The 21,326-nt window shown below is 36.2% G+C and overlaps 1 protein-coding gene across 3 annotated transcripts in view; it reads left to right on the top strand.

Moving 5' to 3' along the window:
- grik4 (glutamate receptor, ionotropic, kainate 4) overlaps positions 1-21,326 on the top strand; it is a 461,142-nt gene that overhangs the window by 302,163 nt on the left and 137,653 nt on the right. For all 3 annotated transcript variants that reach the window (XM_015380401.1, XM_015380400.1, XM_015380402.1), the window contains exons 7-8: positions 4,124-4,302; positions 8,675-8,728. In XM_015380401.1, the coding sequence (XP_015235887.1) occupies positions 4,124-4,302; positions 8,675-8,728 (233 nt within the window). The remainder of the gene's footprint in view (positions 1-4,123; positions 4,303-8,674; positions 8,729-21,326) is intronic.

The raw sequence follows: 21,326 nt of genomic DNA, 5'->3' as shown, positions 1-21,326 counted from the left end.
ATTTAAGGCATTTATTAAATTGTAATAGATACAAAAATAAAATTTATATGTTATATATTATTCCATACGCGGATGCAGTTCTTGGACTTCAGTTCAGTTTTCAACACCATAATCCCACGGCATCTGATAGGAAAACTGGAACAGCTGGGCTTCAGTACACCCCTCTGCAATTGGCTGTTAGACTTCCTAACAAACAGACCTCAGTCAGTCTGGATCAGACAGATCACCTCTGATGTCATCACCCTAAGCACAGTCTCCCCTCAGGGCTCCATCCTGAGCCCCCTGTTGTTCCCCCTGATGACTTTGTCCCCAGGTTCACCAAAAATCACATTGTGAAGTTCGCAGACGACACCACTGTAGTGGGCCTCATCAGAGACGACAACAACCAGGACTACAGAGAGGAGGTGGAGCAGCTGGCGGACTGGATCAGAGACAACAACATGTTCCTGAATGTGGAGAAAATTAAGGAGTTTATTGTCGTCTTCGTCGTCCTAATCACGCTCCATTGCTGATCAACAGCTCAGCTATAGAAGTGGTCAGCAGCACCCAATTCCTGGGGGTGCACATCACAGACAACATACATCACCTGGACTGTAAACACCACCTCACTGGTCGAAAAAGGCACAGAAGCGCTTGTACTTCCTGCGGAGAATGAGGCGAGCACACCTGCCCCCACCAATCCTCACGATCTTCTACAGAAGCACCATAGAGAGTGATTTTACCAGCTGTCTCACTGTGTGGTGTGGAGGCTGCAGCACATCAGACTGGAAGAAGGTGAAGAGAATAGTGAGAACTGCAGAAAAGATCATCGGGGCTCCTCCTCCCTCCATAAAAGACATTTCTTCCCAGCACTGCGTGTCCCGAGCCCGTAACATTATAAATGACCCCTCACACCCCCATCATGGACTGTACTCCCTGCTGCCTTCTGGGAAGAGGCTTTGAAGCATTCGATACAGGTCGAGCAGATTCTAGAACAGCTTCTTCCCCACTGCCATTAGGCTGCTGAATGGTGTATAAAATGGGTTTAATAAAAAAAGCACTGAATGATGGAAACTGTAAATCATATACCAGTCTTATGTTTACATTTGATCACCATGTTTAAATTTTATCACTGCTGCACTTGAGAAATGGAAATGTTTTGAGCGCTGTACGGAACGAATTTTCTTTATGTATACACTCTAAAGAAGAGTGCTTCAGTGTTCATAGACTGGCAGGGGAAATTGTTTAGCAAGGTCTTTGTACTTATTCCAGGGACACATGTAAAGGCCTCCTCTCCAGAGTGGGTACTATCTCTCTTATTATTTTCCTTCTTAAATGCCTTTCCTTGCCACATCTCCTTACTGCCAACTCCAAGTCAGTTATTCAAGGCACCTGATGTACAGTACATCATTTATAGGTAATCAGGGTGAATTAATTGCATGCAAGTAAATCAAACCAGAATTTACATTTTTTTTTCTCCCCATGAGATATTTTGTTCCGAGTTAATTTGATAAAGCAAAAGATAAATAAACATAAACAACAGTAACATGCATGTGTTAACCATATGGTGAAACTGCTTAGTTACTTAGTATGAAGTGGATTTTTGAAACCTTAACTTGACAAAGTTTATCTCAGTTTCAGTAATATTTTAGAAACTAAAAAAAATGATTTAAGTCTTTCCTGATTTTCTATGTAATGCTGTACCACACTCATCTTTTATCCTCTTACAAAACAACTTTTAGACAACATTTTTTGCTGTGTTGTTCACCTCTATTAACCATCGGAGAGGATTTTATTTTAAAATGGATCTGAGAGTGACATCCAGAGCAGGTTTTGCACTCAGTCACCAGAGTGTTTGACTGTTAAAACAGGTCTCCAGAGCCTAAGGATGTCATTAAATGGAACAGATGGACCCAGTATTCAACTTGAGGCAGCAAGTAGCAAAGTTCAAAAAGTTTATTAACACACACACACAAAAACAGAACAGAAACAGAACTGAAGTGGGCTGCTGAGGGTATGCAGACCTGTAGCGACTGCTGGAGGGGGGCGGGGCACCGCCCAATAACTGACACTTTGGTTTAAGGTGAAAGACAGGTAAGTGACCGCAATCATCTGAACAGAAGGTGATTATCAGAGTGAGTCACTTACCTGGTTTAGCAGTTCAGTCCATCCTCTCAATCATAGGCAGGATAAGCTGATGCACTGCCAACGAGAAGCAGCCCCGAGCCATCCAGAACGTCCCCGATGCAGAAACCCCAGTGAGCAAGCAAGAGATTCAAATCAGACTGGAGTAGTACTGGAATCCAGGAGTCCGCAGTTCGGCCAGGGGTTTCGATCCAAACAGGAATGGATAGATCAGGGTTCCAGGAATCCATCAGTGCATGAAGGCAGGTTCAGAGTCCTGTGTGTCGAGCATCCAACTCGGACAGAAACGCACAGAGAGGCAGAATCCAGCAGGAGTTTAACAGACGTTCAGGTGGGCAGATCAGATAGGGCCAAAGGATGAGAGGGAATGGAATCAGGAAAACAGAATCACTAGGGAAACACTGAAATGCTCTCATCACTGGTTAGGGATTATACTAGCCTGAAGATGTTGGCTCAAAAATCATCTCCTACTGGAAATGGCGACATGAACCTTGGAAATAACTAAAACTGACAAACAGGACACTAACAGAATGCAAACAGGGAACAAACATCAAACAGCGGGCCACAATAGCTGGGCTGGACTGAATATGAAGCAGAACCTATAGGTGAATGATATCAGAGATTATAAGGAACTGGGCAGAACTAGACAGGTGAGTGAAATGAGCATTTAAGGCCAGCTATCAGAGCAGATCATGACAGAGGATGCCTCAGTTAGATTTAAGAATATTACCAGAATTTGATTAAGTTTATTTGGTTTTAAGGTGTGCATGAGCCAGGTTAGTGATGTCATACTAGTGCCTGCCATATTCTATGTAGCCTTCACAATGCTTTGCAGAGTAAGCTGACATTTTTGGGTTCCCTCATGTTCCTGTTGGTTGCACCATTGTGCCACTTTGACATCTGTTCGCCCCAGTGAGGATGCTGAAGCAGTAAGGTTCTTAGGTTGAATTTAAACTAGTCAGCTGGAATAAAAGCTGCATTGCCAATGACGCAATGCTAGTTAAGGCAGGAAGGAATACTGGATTGAATAAAACTCTGAAGAATAACGTACAACAAGAAAAAATGACAGGAAAACAAATAGTTGCCAAGCCAACTTTATTTCTAAGCACTTTAAAAGCAACCCAACTGAAAAATATGTACAAATACAAGCACTAGGGTAAAATACACTATAAAGACATGTAAGAAAATGGCAACCTGAGTAACATATTACATAAAAGCATAAAAAATGTTTTTAAAAACTTGAATAAAATGAATAAGGTGAGCTCTGTCATGCTGCATTAAAACCTAATTAGAAAAGGGGGGATTTTCAGAGCTGATATGAAAATAGACAGTGAATAAGCCTCTCTGATGTGTAATGGCACTAAGTTTCAAACACTTGGAGATGCCACAAAAAAAGCTCTGTCACCTCTGAGCTTCCACTGCATCCTCTGTTTGTCTGGGAGAAGCTGGTCTGCTGATCTGACTGAGCAATAAGGGCAGTTCAGTTGCACAAGCTCAAAGAGTGGGGTACTGTGGGGACAGACCTTTTAGAGATTAAAAAAATATCATAGAATCTTCACACAAATCCTTAACAGAACAGTAAACTAGTGTAATGAGACAAAAACAGCAGTCATATGCTCTCTCTTTCCAGTGTAGACCTACCAGTTAAACAGCTGCAGCATTCCACAGCAGCTAGAGACAAGACAGGACTGTCAGTGATCTACCATAAAACAAAAAGTAATCAAGGCATGTTGTGATAAAAGCATGGATTGCAGTTTCACAGTCCAGCTTTTAAAGAATATATTTCACCTTCCAGTTTTTTCAGTTGATAAGAACAGGATTTCATCACTGAGCCGACCTATTTGTCAGATTTCAAATACGTTTAATTTTACCCCAAAATTGGTCATAATGGGTTGTATTTACTGTTAAACAGATGAGTGCATTAATTTGAGATTATAAAAGTAGTGCCATCTTCTGACAAACAGCCCTTATATGTATGATCTTATTGTTTTACCAACAGGCTTGTTGAACTTGGAGCAGCTCCTCAGACAGTTCCTCATATCCAAGGATACCCTATCAGTGCGAATGCTGGATGACAGCCAGGACCCGACCCCTCTCTTAAAAGAGATCCGAGATGACAAGACGGCCACCATCATCGTTGATGCCAATGCCACAATGTCACATATCATTTTAGAACGGGTATGTATAGGTCTGTTAATGCTCATGTTATTCATGAGCCTACAAACTTTCTAGCATAATAAAAAAAATATACTTTCTTCATGACTCAATATAAACTAAATATAATTAATCTCTGCTAGATTTTATGTTTTGTATTGAACTACAAGATCGATCTTGATGATTTAAACAACTAAGCTTTTGGAAAAATAAAGTTAGTTGTAGTTTAGACCCAGAAGGTTGGAATATTAATCAAGCTGAAGCATAAGTGGTAAACAAATCAATTCCATTTAATCAGTAATTATGAATGAGAAAATCAACTGAAATGTTTTTTTTTTCCCCAGTAATTAGAAGTCAAGAAATAGTTTGAATAATTGTGTGGAGATTTGTAGATGAGCATGTGTAATAAAGGCATTTTTCCCCCTCTCCAACTAATGAAAAATATAGCAGGGATTAAAAGACTGCATAAAGTGAAGCAAAGTGCTCTTTTATCAGGTTTAAATCTGTTGGTTCCTTGCTTTTAAAGAGATATTTTTACATTTGAATGTAATTATCGTATACAATGTTATAAAGCAAAACAGCTTTTAGGAAGTATTAGTGAGTCCGCCTCCCGTCTTAACGAATAAGCAACCTTTTTGAGCTTCTTTACTAATGGTATATTTAAGTAATTATTCTCTCAGAATACTACTAGCACTTTAATATGAAGTAACCCTCCTCTTTTTAATGGAAACAAGTTCTCAAGTAGCTTTTATAGTATGTTTCATCTTTTAAAGAGTGTATGCTAAAAGTGTAGCATGTTGTTTCAAAATCTCAGAGAATGTTTTTCTTTTTTCTTCTGGACAGAGGTTTAGATTTGTATTCATTTATTTTATCCCTAGGCATTGTGCTGTTCCACATTATGTCTGTCTGCACTCGTTGAAGATTATTTTCTCATTATTTGGTTAGTTCTTTCCCCTTGTCATCTGCTATTTTCATTTTTAACACAATGTTTTTTAAAGTCTTCAAAAAACTACATGTTTTCACTTTATTTTTACTTGATTTTATGTGATGATCTACACAAATTGGATAGATAGTTCAGATAAAAGGATGCATGTTTTTCCCTTTTTATTTTTATTTTTTTTTACAAAGTAAATTTGACATCATCCAAGCTCTAACAAAACAAAGTAGCAGGTGTGGGGAATAACCCTCTAGTAAAGCTTGTAGTTGTTTTGAATTTTGGCTAATTGCAAATCATAATCTTAAAAGACATTTTGAAAGTACAACAGGAAGTCTTAATCACTTTCTCATAGCCAAACAGGAGGTGACTTCCACTTCGACTACAGAAGCCGAATATCAGAAAGATTTTAAGACTTGTCAATTGATCTGAGCTGAGCAATTTGCTCAACGTATTATTGAGACCAGTGTACAGTGCTGTCCATGGGAAATGGTAGGAATGTATGGGCAAGCTCACTGGAAGTGAAAACATTAACATTTGTGGTTGAAGTTGGACTTACTCTTGATCCTCTCAATATGATATAAAGTGAGAGACAATAATTTACCAGACTGGTATGAAGTCCAGTCTGTTATGCAGGGCTCGGAGTAGCCAAACATAGCTGCATATTCACCAGTCATTGATGGAGTTCAGATAACTTGTCTGAAGGGAAGAATGTAGTTTTTTTTTTGTTTGTTTTTTTAATATTAATTCCACTTTAAAAAAGGATTCTGATATCTAAAGAACTGCTCTCCAGAGGGGATTTGGCAAACTCGGTGTGGACCGGTTCATAATAAAATCATGGAAGAATTGTTTAAAAGCACTGAAAGGATTTAACTGAGTGTTTTTTATGTTCTGTTTTTTATATGAGATGTATGTAGCATCCTTACATTGAGATGTGAACCTTGTTGTGTATTCCAAAAAAGTAAAAACAAAAATAAAAAAACAACCCACTGGACTTTGTTTCCTAGTTTAAAGACATTTCGCTTCCAATCCAAGAAACCTTTTCAAGTCAAAAAGTCAGAAATAGAATTGAGTACGAGGCTTTACACAATACCCCAACAAAGCCTTGTTTTGGCTTGGAAAACATGCAAATTGAAAATTGAAAAATGGTTATCAGTAGAGGTGCACTGTGAGGGACCAAACTTAAATAAGGACAAAGGGTGTTCAAAATTTGAGAAAGTACTTTCATTTAATTGTGTCAAAAATGGTTAACAAAGGCTCAAAAGCAATACAAAATAACTTAAATAATAAATAAAATGGATCTGGGCCCAACTTAACTGAGGTCAACGGGGAATCCAACTTAAACAAAAAACTGACCTGCAAACAAAGAACTAAAGGCTGCTTAAAAAGGGATGGAGTAACCCAAGTCTACCACATGAGGGAGGCCGAACATAACAAAAGAACCACTAAATACAAAATTAGCAAAACCATTCCATGAAACAAATAAAGCAAAATTAACTTTTACTTAGCAGAAACAATAATAATTGAGTATTTAAGTGACAAAACTATCTAATAAAAACAACTTGAAACAAGGCTCCCCCGTCAGTCTTTCAAAAAGCAAATGGTAGGCTCCAGGTTTCCTCCTCCAGCTGGTTTGCATCAGCAGCACCTCAAACAAAAGAACAAGTGTAAATAAACCATTCAGACAGACATTAACTAAAGTGTGCACCCATTAGAAAATACCTGTCTAAAAGAAATAACCAACTTAAACATAAACTAATGTAATATAAGATAAAGCAAGAAAAAAAATACTAACAAGATGTGGTGGTGGGAGGATCATCCACCACATGCACCAATTGATTTTTTTACCGATCCAATCTGATACGATACATGGGCTGAAACCATATCATAGAGCATATTCGATCCAATGCTACTGTGGAATTACTAAACGTATACTCCGCCATGTAGGAAAAGGTATCATGCATGACATAGACATTTTTAAAAAAAAGTAACAAATTAACATTGATATAAATCATCATTAGAGAGACTATGTAATCAGTGTTACCATCTTAAAACTGAAATATATCTAATTAAAAGCAGTGGTCACCCAAAAGAATATGCCCTGCATTGCTAGATATAATTTATGCATCAGTAAAGTTAAAGGGGTAGTGCAAAAGGAAGAGGAGGCTCTGAAAGATGTATTTCATACTTTACCGTAAAACTCACAAGCTTTCTGATTCTTAGCAGTTTTTTCTCTAAATTTCTTAATACAATGCATCTGAAAATGCCTGAATTATTATCTCATGTCAACGACACACATTGCATGATTACACTGTTCACAGATATAACAGCTAAACCTTTTTTCAGCTCATTTTAGTGGCAGAAAGCCCCCATATCATCTTTATGCAAGAGCTAGTCATTATGCAAATTTTTAACATAAACATATCAGAAATCCTGTAGTTCGAAAAAGTGGCCAGTGTTGCAGAATAACTTTTATATTTAATGCCCACCCAGCTGGAACACCATAATATTGTTGTGAAACTTCAATGTATGTATTTCTCACCCAAGTAAGGATGGTAAAAAGGTTACTTAATCAGATGTTATTCAGACTGTTGTATATTATTTGGGAACACACATCCTATTGGCTGTGTGTTAGAACAACAAATGAAAGTATGAATTGAGCTCAAATTGTGGTCAAACTGATAATTTTGCACATATATGGAACATGGAACACCACAACTTACATTCAGTATATAAGAGTTTATTTAAGATATCATTCAGGTCCAAGTCAAACATTTCAGGTAATTAATAATACGTTTTTTTATGGTCGTCTCGTTGTTGCCCCTCTAGTGCACCTGTTGTTAATTTCATTAACACCAAAGCAGCTGAAACTGATTAACAATCCCCTCTGCTACTTATCTGACCAAATCAATATCCCAGAAGCTTAATAACTTGGTGCTATACTCTGATTACAAAGTGTTCCTTTAATTTTTTTGAGTAGTGTACAAGTAAAGTTCATATTTATAGATTTCAGATCTATTTCATTTCTTGCTTGATGAAACGGAAGTCACTACCTTGATACGTTTCAAGGAATATTGTGTGTTTCAAGAACATAATCTATAAAAAGTTTTCCCTGCCCTTGATTTAATCAGATTGCGTGATGCTCTCATGCAGCATACCAACAGAGCTCACAAATTAATTGCTCGATCAAGAGGCTTTGTAAGATGAAGATGCGCAGTGCCTATCAAGATTTGGATTTGATCTATATGCTCAGATGAAGCTCCAGTTACACGACTCATTGACCTCCTAACTTATCTGCTTTGCATTTTTTTCCCCATCAGCCTTATGCTTTACTCTTTTTTACTCTCTTTTTTTACTCTCTTTTTCCTGCTAAAGCATGTCCTTGTCTGTTCTGTCTTCCGTGCGCTTAATTTTCAGACTCCTTACTTCTATATTTTGTCTCTCTTGTCATTTCTTCTGCAGGCATCAGAGTTGGGAATGCTGTCTGTCTACTACACTTACATCTTCACCTCCTTGGTAAGAAAATGCACGGTCATGTTGGCAATTAGAATAGAAATTTCACATCTAAGGAGGACATCAATAATCTAATGCTGTACTTACTGTATGTCACGCATTAAAACAGAGCGCTGTAATTGGTGCTCAGGTTTAAATTAATGATTCATTGGAAAGGGCTTGTATAGAGGAATGATTGCATATAATTATTAATTCAGGGTTAAATGGCTGAATTTATTCCTTCATTTTGTTGGACTGCAATTTCGAGAGCTGGCATTCCGCCGCTGTGGCTCAATCACTGAAGTCCATTTCAGCATCAAATAAATAATTTATTTATTATATATTTTTTGCTACTAGCGCTGCTGCTGGTGCTGCTGCTGCTGGTGCTGCTGCTGCAGAACCTCCTGAATATTTGTTATTTTTGCAGTGCCGAGTATGATGTCAAATACAATGCCATAAATAGACACATAGTGATTCTAAAAACAAAGATCAGAAGATGTTTTTGTCTTTATTTCTGTCTTTGTTCAAATGCTCTCCAGGTCAAATACCTTGAACACTACCTCATTAGTGATCTCCTTTAGATGATAGAAACAGTGATGCAATCGGTATGGGCAGGTAAATGTTCTCACCTTCATGTTATACCTGCTTTGGGGCAGTTAAAATTACATATTTTAAAACTTTTTGTATACAGTACACCTTTGGCACAGCATTAAAAAGATTTAGACTGTGGCATATAATGACTTTCCACAAATACCACTGAGGCTAACCACAGTAGTGCAAGTAAGATGTAACTGTTGTAGGGCTGTGACTAACCATTAAATACTGGCAATAAAAGAATGTTTTAAGGGTATAAAAGTGTTGAATCATATATACTGTTTAGTTTAGTTGTTAATGGTAAGAACTTTCAGATCGACATGCATTTGATCCCAAGTCTACCACATGGAAGGCAAAGACAAACCACTACACCAAAGTGAGACTGAATACTAAGGGAAAACTGTAGTATAAATCCTTAAACTGTAAGACCTGTACGTCCCCATATCGGCTTTTATTTCCTGGTTAATAGTTTTTCATTTGAGAAAAATGTCAAGAAATTATTTAGGTTATCATTTTTTCAGTTAAAAGTGGTTCAAAATTTTTTATCTGTTTAGGCATTTAGTCGATCTACTATTGTTTTTTGAATAAATAAATCTGTGATTGACCTGAATGACTCTTGAAGAAAGCTTCAGACCTGCATGTACAGTAGCTTTGGTCCTTGAGGTAGCCACAGTCATGGAGCCTTGGCTTTTGTGGACTGAATGAAGCCAGGATTTACTCCTCACACTAGGATGAGCCTGGCTTTTTCTCTTATCCTAGAATCTCTGAATTCAGTTTTTGTGAAATACGCCTCTGGTCTGTCCCAGGATCATCTTGGTTATCTAAAATGTGGAGACACTTGCGTTTTCCTGCCCATACATGGAAATTAATTTGATGTTGTGCTTTCTTTCTTTTTGAATTATTGTATTCTGCACCTGGTTTCTGTGTCCTTAAAGCTCAAAATCAAATGACATAATGTAAAACCTCTGAAATGTTGCATAGCCTTTTTTACATTTACCCAAAATTTTAATTGTTCAACAGCAAAAAGTGAAAGTACTAAATATTAGCATGTGTAAAAAAGGGTAATTCCATATAAGGGTTAGCTGGCTTATTTGAAGTTGTTTGTTCTTTTGAAAGATCTGAAGGGTGTTTTTAATGGTAAGACCTCTCCTGGGTACCTGACCTGGCTTAACAGCTATCTGGCTTCAAATTTAGATTTGATTTTTGAGACATGAGTCTGTAAACTTTTTAAGTCTTTGGGGATAATAGCCTTTAAAATGTTCTTCACAACTCTGTTGCCTTTTTTCGTGATGTAAGTCAACCTTTTTACAGTATGTTGGGAATCACATCTTTTGACGGATCCATCTTTCTAGTTTAGAAGAAGGAAGTGTATTTATGTTGCGACAAGAAACAACAGATACAATCTTGAGACTCTTAACTAGACAAACGGTCCCAATTCCCACTATATAACACTCACCGGCCACTTTAAGAGGACCTCTTAATTACTAATTAACACTAACAGTAGATCAGCTGATCACATGGGAGCAACACAGTGTAACTGTCTAGATGTTGTAAAGATAATTTGCTGAAATCTAAGAAAGTCTGAAAGACTTTTAAGGACCCTTTACATTGCTGTTGGTGCTGGCTGGGAGGGCCTTTATGTTTCAGAAATAGTTGATGTACATTTTCAAGCAAAACATAAGTTTATTTCTCTACATTTATTTGCATCACCCATAAAAGAGTGCTTTCCTAAAAAAAAAAGTTAGTGTTGGTGAGAAACTTTAAAAGTTGCAGGATAGTTCAGATAAAGTACCATATACACAAGTTACTGCACTAATTTTGTCAACACATCTTGATTTGTTGGAAATCTAGCACGGTTACAGGAAGCACTGTAATGCCCACTCCCCACCTACAAATGAATATGCAATGAAGGTGAGGTACTCGGAAAGCACTCACCCTGTGCCTAAAACTAAATGGAAGCTAAAAGGGGATCGTGCTTTCTCTGGGGCAGCTCCAAAAATGTTGAAAGACCTTCCAATGCAGGTTAAAAAAATCTACCTCTCCTTTTAATTTTCAACTCTCCTGAAAACTGTGTTAGATTTTTATTTTTACCTGTGATAAATTATTTCATTTTATTATTATTATTTTTTTGCTATGTCTTTTATGCCTTTATGTTTTTTTTGTTGTTGTTGTTGTTTTTTTTATGTCTCATGAGTCTGGTTAATGACTTTATGTTGTTTAATTGTACAGCACTTTGGTCTTTTGATAAATTTTCAAGTGCTTTATAAATAACATTAGATTGGATTTGATAAATTACAATAGAAACAGTGGATTGTAGTGAACATAGACAAAACCAGCATTTTTATAAATGACATCACTGATTCATTAAAGAAACTGAATGAAAGGAAAGGAGTGGTTCTACATTGTCTGTGTTAAGTCATAACAGAGTTATTTAGCTGCTCCATTGAGCCCAGTGAGAGACTAATGCTGATAATTGCAATGTAGGCATGAATGAAATGATTGTAGTAATGTGAATATACCCTCCGGATTTCTATAGGGATGATTGTCACTACACACACACACAATGGAAATTACATCAAATCTTTAAAATGTTTAAGGATGTCACATAAAAAGAAAACAACATAAAATTCAAGTGAACAGCCATCTCCTACAGATCTGATGGAGGTTTGTTCCCTACACAAATATATCTATTAGAATAATTATTAATTATTATACTTTAAAATCCTGATTTTAACAGACCAATGTACCATAATAAACAGCTTGTACATATATTAAATTAAAATGCTTTATATTCACAAAAGTACATTCATTTGCATTGATGTTCCTATAGGAGTTTTGGTGCAATCATACCTCTGATTACATTTGGAAAACACCTTGCTTCAAATTGCAATTTGATGTTTACATATTCAGGCACAGTTTAGGGGAATTTTATATATCTAAACAAAACATACAGATGAGGCTGTCCAATAGCTATGCTTTCCCCCAGATCTCAACTTGATGATATTTGTGCTACATTTGAAGCATCCAGTACTGAACATAATTGTCTTGAAGCGGCATATTTGGACAACCATTGGAGAAGTCAGGACAGCCGTGAAAAATAGTCAAAAGAAAGGCAGATTTGTTCATATTTTAGTGACATTTATTGGATTTTTATTAATTATTCATGGACATTATTCATAGCACATTTCATACAGGAGAGTCTCGACAGTTTTAATATTCTGTAGAGAAAGATCTATGAGATTTTCCTTATAAATATATGTCTGTCCTTTAATATTAAGATGGCAAAAAATAAAAATAAAATAAATAAAAGATAAATTGTGGATTTTTTTGCTAATTATTTATAAACTAATAATGATATGAAAAATATGCATTTGTTTTGTTTCAGTTTTATCAAATAACTTTTTGTCTGTCAATTTTAGATGCTAGTACCTATTAAGGTAGGCTGCTATACGAGGGATTTTTATTGCCATAATGTTTATGGTTCATATTTATGTTAATCTCTTTGACAGATATTTAATACCAAATAAATTCACTAGTAGCTATGTTTTTGGACATTTTTTTACTACATATATATATATATATATATATATATATATATATATATATATATATATATATATATTTAAATACACACACAACAATCCTCTTTCTTTACTTCTGTACTTTGAAACCTTGTAACCTGGATCTCCTTACCATCTCCAATTAGTTAGTTCTCTTTATATTTCATGCTTTTAAGAGATTGTCTTGCAGTAAGGTGTTGTAAAGTTGGCACCCAAACTGTTATGCAGAGCTCAAAGCAGGCAAACATATCAAAGCTTCAGCCCTACATATGTGGCATGCTCAGATGATGGCAATAGTGCTTGTCCAGAGGGAGAAAAAAAAATCTTTTTTTCCATCCACATCAGAAAAAGGTCTCAGTCTCTGATGTTTTAGCATTCATGGGGGTTAAGGTCAGCAGTGTTGGGTTCTTAATGTTAACACTGTGGAGCTGTATTGCGTATGTACTGTAGCTGTGCAGAGGCAAACTAACACAGAGGGCTAACTCACTAGCTCAAGCCATGTGGAAGAAGAACATCAAAATAGGGAAAAATGGGGCAAAATGGAAATGCAGCAAAGGATATTTTTCTTTTCCTGATACTGTTTGTTTGTGCCTATACATATACTTTGTTATATACATATAACAAAGTATATGTATATAACCTGATCTGGTAAACATATCCTAATATGCTGACAGTATATAAACCAGGAGGTAAGCAGTGATTAAGCAGTGATAGCGATTCCATCACTGTCTCGCTATCGTCATGAGAAAAGCTTTGTCAACAAAACAATTCCACCATCGTCATCTTGTTGGGAATAATACTTCTGTGATGTGGAACAATTTCATCACTAATCTCTTTTCAATTCCTAAATGTGTTCAACTGGATGTACCCAACTGTTTTAGGGAGTGAGTGTGGCAGGAAAAAAAATATCATAAAAAATATGCCTGCCCATATATTCTTGATGTTTGTCTTATTTGAACCTTAGCTCTCTTCAGAATAAATTAGGGGTTGAACTATCAAATATTGCAGAATTGGAGAACAGAATCAGAAGAAAGCAGAATGATTAAAAGTGGTTCCCATGTCCTCCAGTAGCCTAAGGAGGTTGCAGCATTTCTCTTGATACAGCGCAGGATTACCTGAGCCACCATAACTACTGTATGAGCTTCACCATAAAAGGAAGTTTTAAGCCTTGTGCATAGGCTATCTACAACCGCAGCTTCCAACAACCCAAAAGAACTAGGGGAGTTTTTGATTTGACTTGGAATGAGCTTAGAAGGTTCATACCTCCATGATGCTTAAATACATCAGCGCTCCAACTACAGATTTAGCTGGTGTGAGCCAACAGAATTAACAAAGCCTACGTTCACACAGCTGCCTGAAGTGCCCCAAAACCCATTTTTTTGGCCCATATAAGACCTGGATCTGATCTTTTCATGACCATCTGAACAACTCAGATCCGATTTTTTTCAATGTGACCCAGGCCACTTGGCTATGTTGTCCTCAACCCGATACAAATCTGATCTTTTCAAATGCAACCTTTACAGCATTAATACCCGACAAAGGTCACTATTCTACGTCTTGCTGTGCAGAAGCAGCCTTAAAAACAGAAAAAAAAAAAAAAAACAACCATGCCAGACGATTATGCAGAAAATAGTATTTATGTTTAACCATCTTGAAAAAATTGTGTTTATAAGGTTGGGTAAGATCGCAAGATGTGCTTCAGTACTACCATCCATGTTTACTTCCATAAACATAGAGCATGCTTGCTTGTGACATCATTATGCTCTCTATTGCGTATGTGGGACACTTGCGTTGTATGAATGCAGTTCACACAGGAGATCACATACAAGTTGCATATATTTGGAAATGTGAACGGCAACGCAAAAAAATCGGATTTCACAAAAAAATCTAAATTTTGCATCAAGGACTGCAGTGTGAACGTTGCCAAAGACTACTGGATAGGTGTCGAAACATCTTAAACAAACGGAGCAAAAGTCTGGTTACCTTCCATTTTAAGCCTGTTTGTTGATGCCATGACCTTGATAACTGAGAATGTACACAGGCATCTTTGTTAGAAATTGTGAAGGCTGACCAGAAATTTGATGATAACTTGCAGTAGGTTAGGATGAAAGAGTTATCGTTGGATCATGATAATAGTACCTCAGAAAAAATGAAGTACACTTACCACATAGCCGAGATACCTTTTGTAAATTAATGAGGTTGAAAATAATTTGCTCTAATATGTCTGTTGAGAGAATTCATATAGGGCTGATTTAGGACCTAATAACACATCATCCCCTGTTGTTCTCACTACAGTATCTGTCCTCCACTATACATTAGCCAGTTTGTTTTTCCTCTGTATCCACATGTAAAAAACTTCATTTTCTCTGCCGAAGGACAACCCACAGATCCATGTATAGACAAAATAATGACCCAAGAGCCACCCCATACAGTGACAGCATTTGCCTAAAAACTCAGCTATTGCTCTTTGGTGCATAATAGCTTTTGCTGACATCCTTTAATGATCAGCTGGGTGCCCTTGGCAGCAAGGGATGGCATGCACAAACTGTGAGATTAAAAACTGCTAAGCGTTTGTCTCCTTAGTTGTTGTAATTAGTGACTCATCCTATTTATTGTGTTTTAAATGGCTCTGGCTCTTACATAAAAAGAAAAGGACAAAGGAAAGTTTCATAGTGTTTTTACCTCGTTTTTTTGAACACTCTAATTATAACTTCCTGAAAACAGCAAGTTCTTTTCTTTTGTTTGTATTTTCATCTCCTTATGAAAGGAAAGGACATTACCATTCATGAGGCTTTTTCTTTTCATAAAAGCTGGGGTTATGTCTTTGAGCAGCTTAAAACACTTTGAACCTGTAATTTCAAACGTGATGGCTTCATAGATTTATTGTGAAAAAGTGGAATTATGAAGTTTTTCTTTTTTGAACTTTGACTTGGTAGTTTTACTTACATCATGCCCATATTTGTCTAGCTTCATTAGTTTAAAGGTGTTGTTTGAAAAACGGTATATTTTGGCTTCCCTAAAAACTGCATCACACAAATGAATTACCCCTGCTAGGTTTCTGTCTTTGCATTAGATAATACATAAATAAATAAGGTCTAACTCTTAAAAAAAAAAAAAAAACTATTTGAAGAAAACAACAACTTGAAGAAAACAAACTGGTAAATGCTCATGTAAATGTAATGTTCGAATGAATGTTTCTTTTATCTTAGTGGTAAATTATTCAAAATTATCCATTGACTGAAGTAACTTCGGTTTTATTTACTATATATGTTTCAAATAATTTCTTTTTATGTATGTGTTCTCTTTCACTACAAGGATTATATTGTAAGATTATGTGTAAAAATGTAAATTTAACATTGTTAGATCAGATCTTACCCCTTAAAAAACAAAAACTTTTCTTGTTTATTAATGTTCTTTCCAGGAATCCCTCATGGCATATTTTGTTCTTCTTTATACTTCTAAAGCATTTGAGTGTGTCATGTTTTACTCTTTTCAAAATTGCTGAATAGAAATTATTTAGTAATTCTCTATGAAAAGTAGAGGCAGCTTGTACAGCTCAGAGTTCTTAGCCTTTTATGTTTGCTGACTGCAGTAGGACAGTGTTCTGTTAAAAAAATAAAATCAAACAAATTCCTTGTTTTGGTGAAAAAATACACCTTTGTCCGCAATGCAACTTTTCTTAAACCACTCATTTTGGGCTGGCAAGATATACTAAAATAAACCCTCCATGTTTTATCTATTTCAGAGCAGCTCTTGATCTGTTTTAGTTTAAGTTTATATGGGCCTTCAGATGTCACCTAATTAATTTTTTTGAGGAGGTGAAGCTGAGTTATGAGTTTAAAATTGGAGTCACTGGTCATTTAAAACTGTGTGATGCATGTAAACACTTACCGCCTAATCTGATCAAAAGAACATTTAATCTATTTAAATTGCTGCTGAGAGTTTTAGGCTATAGTTGAAATGAGAACAGAAGCGAGTTGGAGGCCCACAGTTTTGTGATAAAATGTGTTTTAATATCAGAGAGGACTATTTTAGGAAGAATGAAATGCTGATTATTTATTCTCCAAAGGTATTCTGATAAAATGCTAAATTAATATTGGGTATTGGCATGGTAAGATATAAGACTCTTAGTATTTAGAGGAAGTGGCTAAACATTTTATTTTCAAATTGCCTATAATATAATATTTAGGTTTATTTTTGTTTTGTATTTGACCTTTTGTTAACTTGAAACCTGTCTGAAAAATATGATTCAAACCAGCCTTTTGGGCTATTCCCTTAATTCCTACTAAACATACAAGCCTTTCTAAAATGAATATTGTCATGACTGCATCAAATGCAGCACTGAGATCTAATAGGATAAGCACAGATACAAGTCCATTATCTATAAGTGACTTTTACCAAAGCTGTTCTATTGCTATGATGAGCTATAAAACCTGAAAGAAACTCTTCAAAAAGTTCATTATGGTGGTCAAGCACTTTTTGGCAACTACTTTCTCAAGAATTCTAGGTAAGAAAGGAAGATTAGATATAGGTCTATGATTGACCCTAGTCATCTGTTTAAGTAAAGGTTTAATTACCGCCAACTTAAAAGCCTGACGTAATACATATTGCTCTAACAGGGAAAGATTAATCATATCTGAAATGGAGGTTGAAAATCAGAGGGAATAAATTCTTGAATAACTTAAATAACTACCACTGTATTTATGAAGAACAGTTTATAACACCACAGTGGCCACAACGTCCTGCTCATGTAAAAATCAAGAAACATTTACAACAAACAAATGGATAAAATATTTTAATAAAATGAACAAACTGTTAAAACTGCAATAATATCAACTACCACTAAACAAAAAAATAAATAAATAAGTGAAAATGAGAGACCATAGGTTGTGGCAAAAGCCAGAAAATAAAAATGTTTTTAGAAGAGTTTTAAAAATGGAGACTAAAAAGGCATGTTTTGAATAGAAAGGGTGATTATTCTATATACAGGGAGCAGCAACTCTAAAGGGTCTGCTCCCTGATCAGCTGATCAGCACATTGATTATGCATCAGGCAGGAGAGTAAGCCAGCCAATCACACTCCTTTATTGATCCCTTCTCAGTTCTGCTGCAGATAAAGCCCGTCTAGTTGATTCAGCAACTCTTACTTGTTTTGTGATGCCACGGTATGACAAGACGAAGTCACTAAGACAAACCCAAGTCAAATGGCTTAATTACATCCTCACTTAAAGTCAAGTTCTCTAGAAACCTGCAAAGGACCTAGTTATTTAATTCAGCTGTGTCAAAGCAGACACGCATATAAAAGGTGCAGCATCACCAAGGACTATATTCTGACATCCCTGTCTTAGAAGTTGTGATTATGTTGTTTTTAGTTACAAGAAGAGTTTAGGAAATGTATCATTTAAACAGATATAATTAGCTATAATATATAATTTGCTATGTAAGCATTGTGTCACTCCGCTATTTTTGCCATGATGCACTTCTATTCCTTAGAAGCCACAATCAAAAGATTTTGCTCATTTGATGTCAAGTGTGCATGCAACTTCTCCATTGTAGCATCAGTAAATCTGTAATCTACCTAGAGATGGGTACTCATTACATTCAAACTAGCGCAGTAACAGTGCTCAGTACATTGGAATCTGTGTTTGTACTCAATGCTAGCTATTTTTGGAACAGACTTTTTTACCTGAACCAGAGAAGATGACGGTGCGGCTGCTTCAGTGGCGTCGTTCTGTCCCTGTTGCCTTCATCAAAAGTTTTAAACATTTCTTCTCCCTTGTCAGTGGCTCCTGATGAGCAGCTAACTGAAGCAGGCATGATAATTGTGTTTAATGCATGAGATGTAGCCATATATCTGAGGCTGTCCGCCTTCAGAGAAATATTGCCCATTACTAGATGCTTCCTGAGATTAGAAGTATTCAAATACTAAAAATGAGGAGTTAATGTAATCGGCATTGCATTTTGAAAGGTAGATCCATACTTTAGAGCGTTTTCTATTAGACATGCTCGCTGAATCCATCAGTGTCATCTGATTGACTGATTAATTTTATGTGAATATAAAACAATATATTTTATGTGAATAAAATACCGCAATTGTAAGCCTCAAAGGACTTACAATTGGGAAAAAATATGAAGTTCTATTCTATTCTAACTCGGGGTGGCTGAATACAAATTAATAACAAGCTTTTAGATTTTTTTGTAAAATAAAAAGTAAGAATAACGGATAACCTTCACATTTATTGTTATGTTACTTTGCTGTGTTCTATCACATAAAATCCAAATCTAAATATTTATATTTCTGGTTGTGATGGATCAAAATGTCGAATCATGGCGGAAAAATCATCTTCAAGGCACTCATCTGTTCAAAGAAATATTTTTGTCAGGTTAAGATTTGCACTTAGCAGCCTTAACAGAAAGACTAGCAGTGAACATCTATTTTTGCCCCAGAAAGCATTAGCTATTAATAATCTGCACCTCTTCTAATGAGGATAAAATAAACAACATGCTTTAGTCTCACCGATTCCCTCCACACAGACATTTTCTAAAGTCTTTGTTGCTTCTTATTTACTATTTAAAATAATGCAAATTCAAATAAAAAATCTAAAGTAGAAGGAAACAGTAATTATACAGTTGAACTCTAAAAGACAGAGTTCAAAACATTTGAGGATCATTTAAAAAAAGATCTCTATTACCCCTACTACTTCCTGCCTATGCAATTTTAGTCAACACCAAAGAAATTCATCTGAACAGAAAAAAGTATTTTCGATATGTAGAAATTAAATCTGGGTGTGAGCATAAGAAAAACCCTGACTCAAGATAGGTAGCCACTTGAAGACGTTGATAACTGTCTTGAGATGATGATTCAGAGGAAACAGATTAGGTAGAAGAGCAGTCTGGCAGATCGTTAGTCAGAGTTGTCAGGACCAGATACAGATGAAGTGTCAGCAGAGAAATGCAGAAGCAGTGAATGGCTGAAAAAGAACAGGCAAAAGAGAATACAGAGATTTGGACGGGGAAGGAAGAGCAGGGTGCAGACAAGATGGAAAATTAAGAATGATTAATGCTTTCAAGCCTCAACAATTTGCTAGGCAACTATCAGCATTAGTAATCAACTGTTTCTGTAATCATAGAGCAGTAACAGAGGCGATTGCTATTCATCATCCTGACTTATTCCTCTATAAATCTTTAAAACTTAGATGACCCTCTAGAAATTCCTGCATTTACCTCTAAATTATGTTTATGATTATTACCAAAGACCATTCATAAGGTCACGAAACAACAGAATAAGGTGCAGTGTTTTACTTGTGCTAAATTCTTTTTCTTTCAAAACAAAAACAAGCCTTTGTTGGGCTACTGTATAAAACCTCGGACTCAACGCTATTCCCGACATTTGGAATTGAAAAAGCTTCCTGGATGGGAAGCGAAACATCTTCAAACTCGGAAACCAAGTCCAGCGGATTGCTTTTAATTTTTTTGGAATGACTATGACCTAGATGACTGAGAACCTTCACCAGCATACCTGTGCTAAAGATTAAAATAAAACTATACACCCCCTCTTGACCTGATATACTTTTTTATAAACAATTTTTCCAGCAAAAACAAAACCAAAGCAGCACTAAGTTTTACATTGTGCTACACATAAATAGAGTCATATAAAAACTCAGACAAATCCCTATAAAATTTTTAATGTGTGTTTTTTGTGAAAAATGACATTTTACAAACAAAAAGTGTGGTAAATACATGAAAAGTATGTAAAACATTTAAAAAAAAAGTATGTAAGAGCTATAAAAGAGAAGAGCTTGTAGTTCAGCAGAACTGGTTTAAGGGGTAGTTGCATGAGTCCCATGCTGTGGTCATTGTGCCTCAGTTAACAGTTTTTTGTACAAATGTAACAATCATTCACATCAAACATACATATCATGTCTAGCGTGAAGAATTGATATGTTATCACTATGTACAAGGTGGCTCAGGAGCACGGTGTTTTTTGTAAATGCAGCAAAGCAAGAGTACTGTCAAACCTGCAAAGTATACTAGATGTAGCTGTGGCGACTAGGGTAAAAGAGTGCAGTGTAGACCAGCATTTTCTAATCAAAATGGAACATAGAAAAAATGATGCTTACAATTGATGAAATGGGGATCGCCCCTGAGATGTTTGGGTGGCTTTAAAAAAAGCTGTTTTAATTTAGCCTAGATGCACCGTTCGTTTCCCTCCCATAACTCCAGCAAAGACACGGGCCAGCACCGCCTGCCCCCCACTCTGCTCTTGGACCTCTTCAATGTACCAACGTCCTCCTTCCCTCTCCCGCTGTTAGGCTTCTGCACTGCCTCTCCTACCACTCTCTTTTGAGTGTCTTTTAAACACATTCTAAAAAATGTTTTCATTCCTGCATTAAAATCTCTAGTTCCAGTGGGGTGAAAAAGGCACTTCCTGATGCCTGTTTTCGTGGTGACTCATCGTATCGGTAGCCT

This window comes from Cyprinodon variegatus, unplaced genomic scaffold, assembly GCF_000732505.1.
Source record: "Cyprinodon variegatus isolate N-32 unplaced genomic scaffold, C_variegatus-1.0 Scaffold213, whole genome shotgun sequence".
NCBI classification, from domain to species: domain Eukaryota; kingdom Metazoa; phylum Chordata; class Actinopteri; order Cyprinodontiformes; family Cyprinodontidae; genus Cyprinodon; species Cyprinodon variegatus.
Note: the sequence above shows the minus strand (reverse complement) of the source record. Positions and strands in the feature narration are given on the sequence as shown.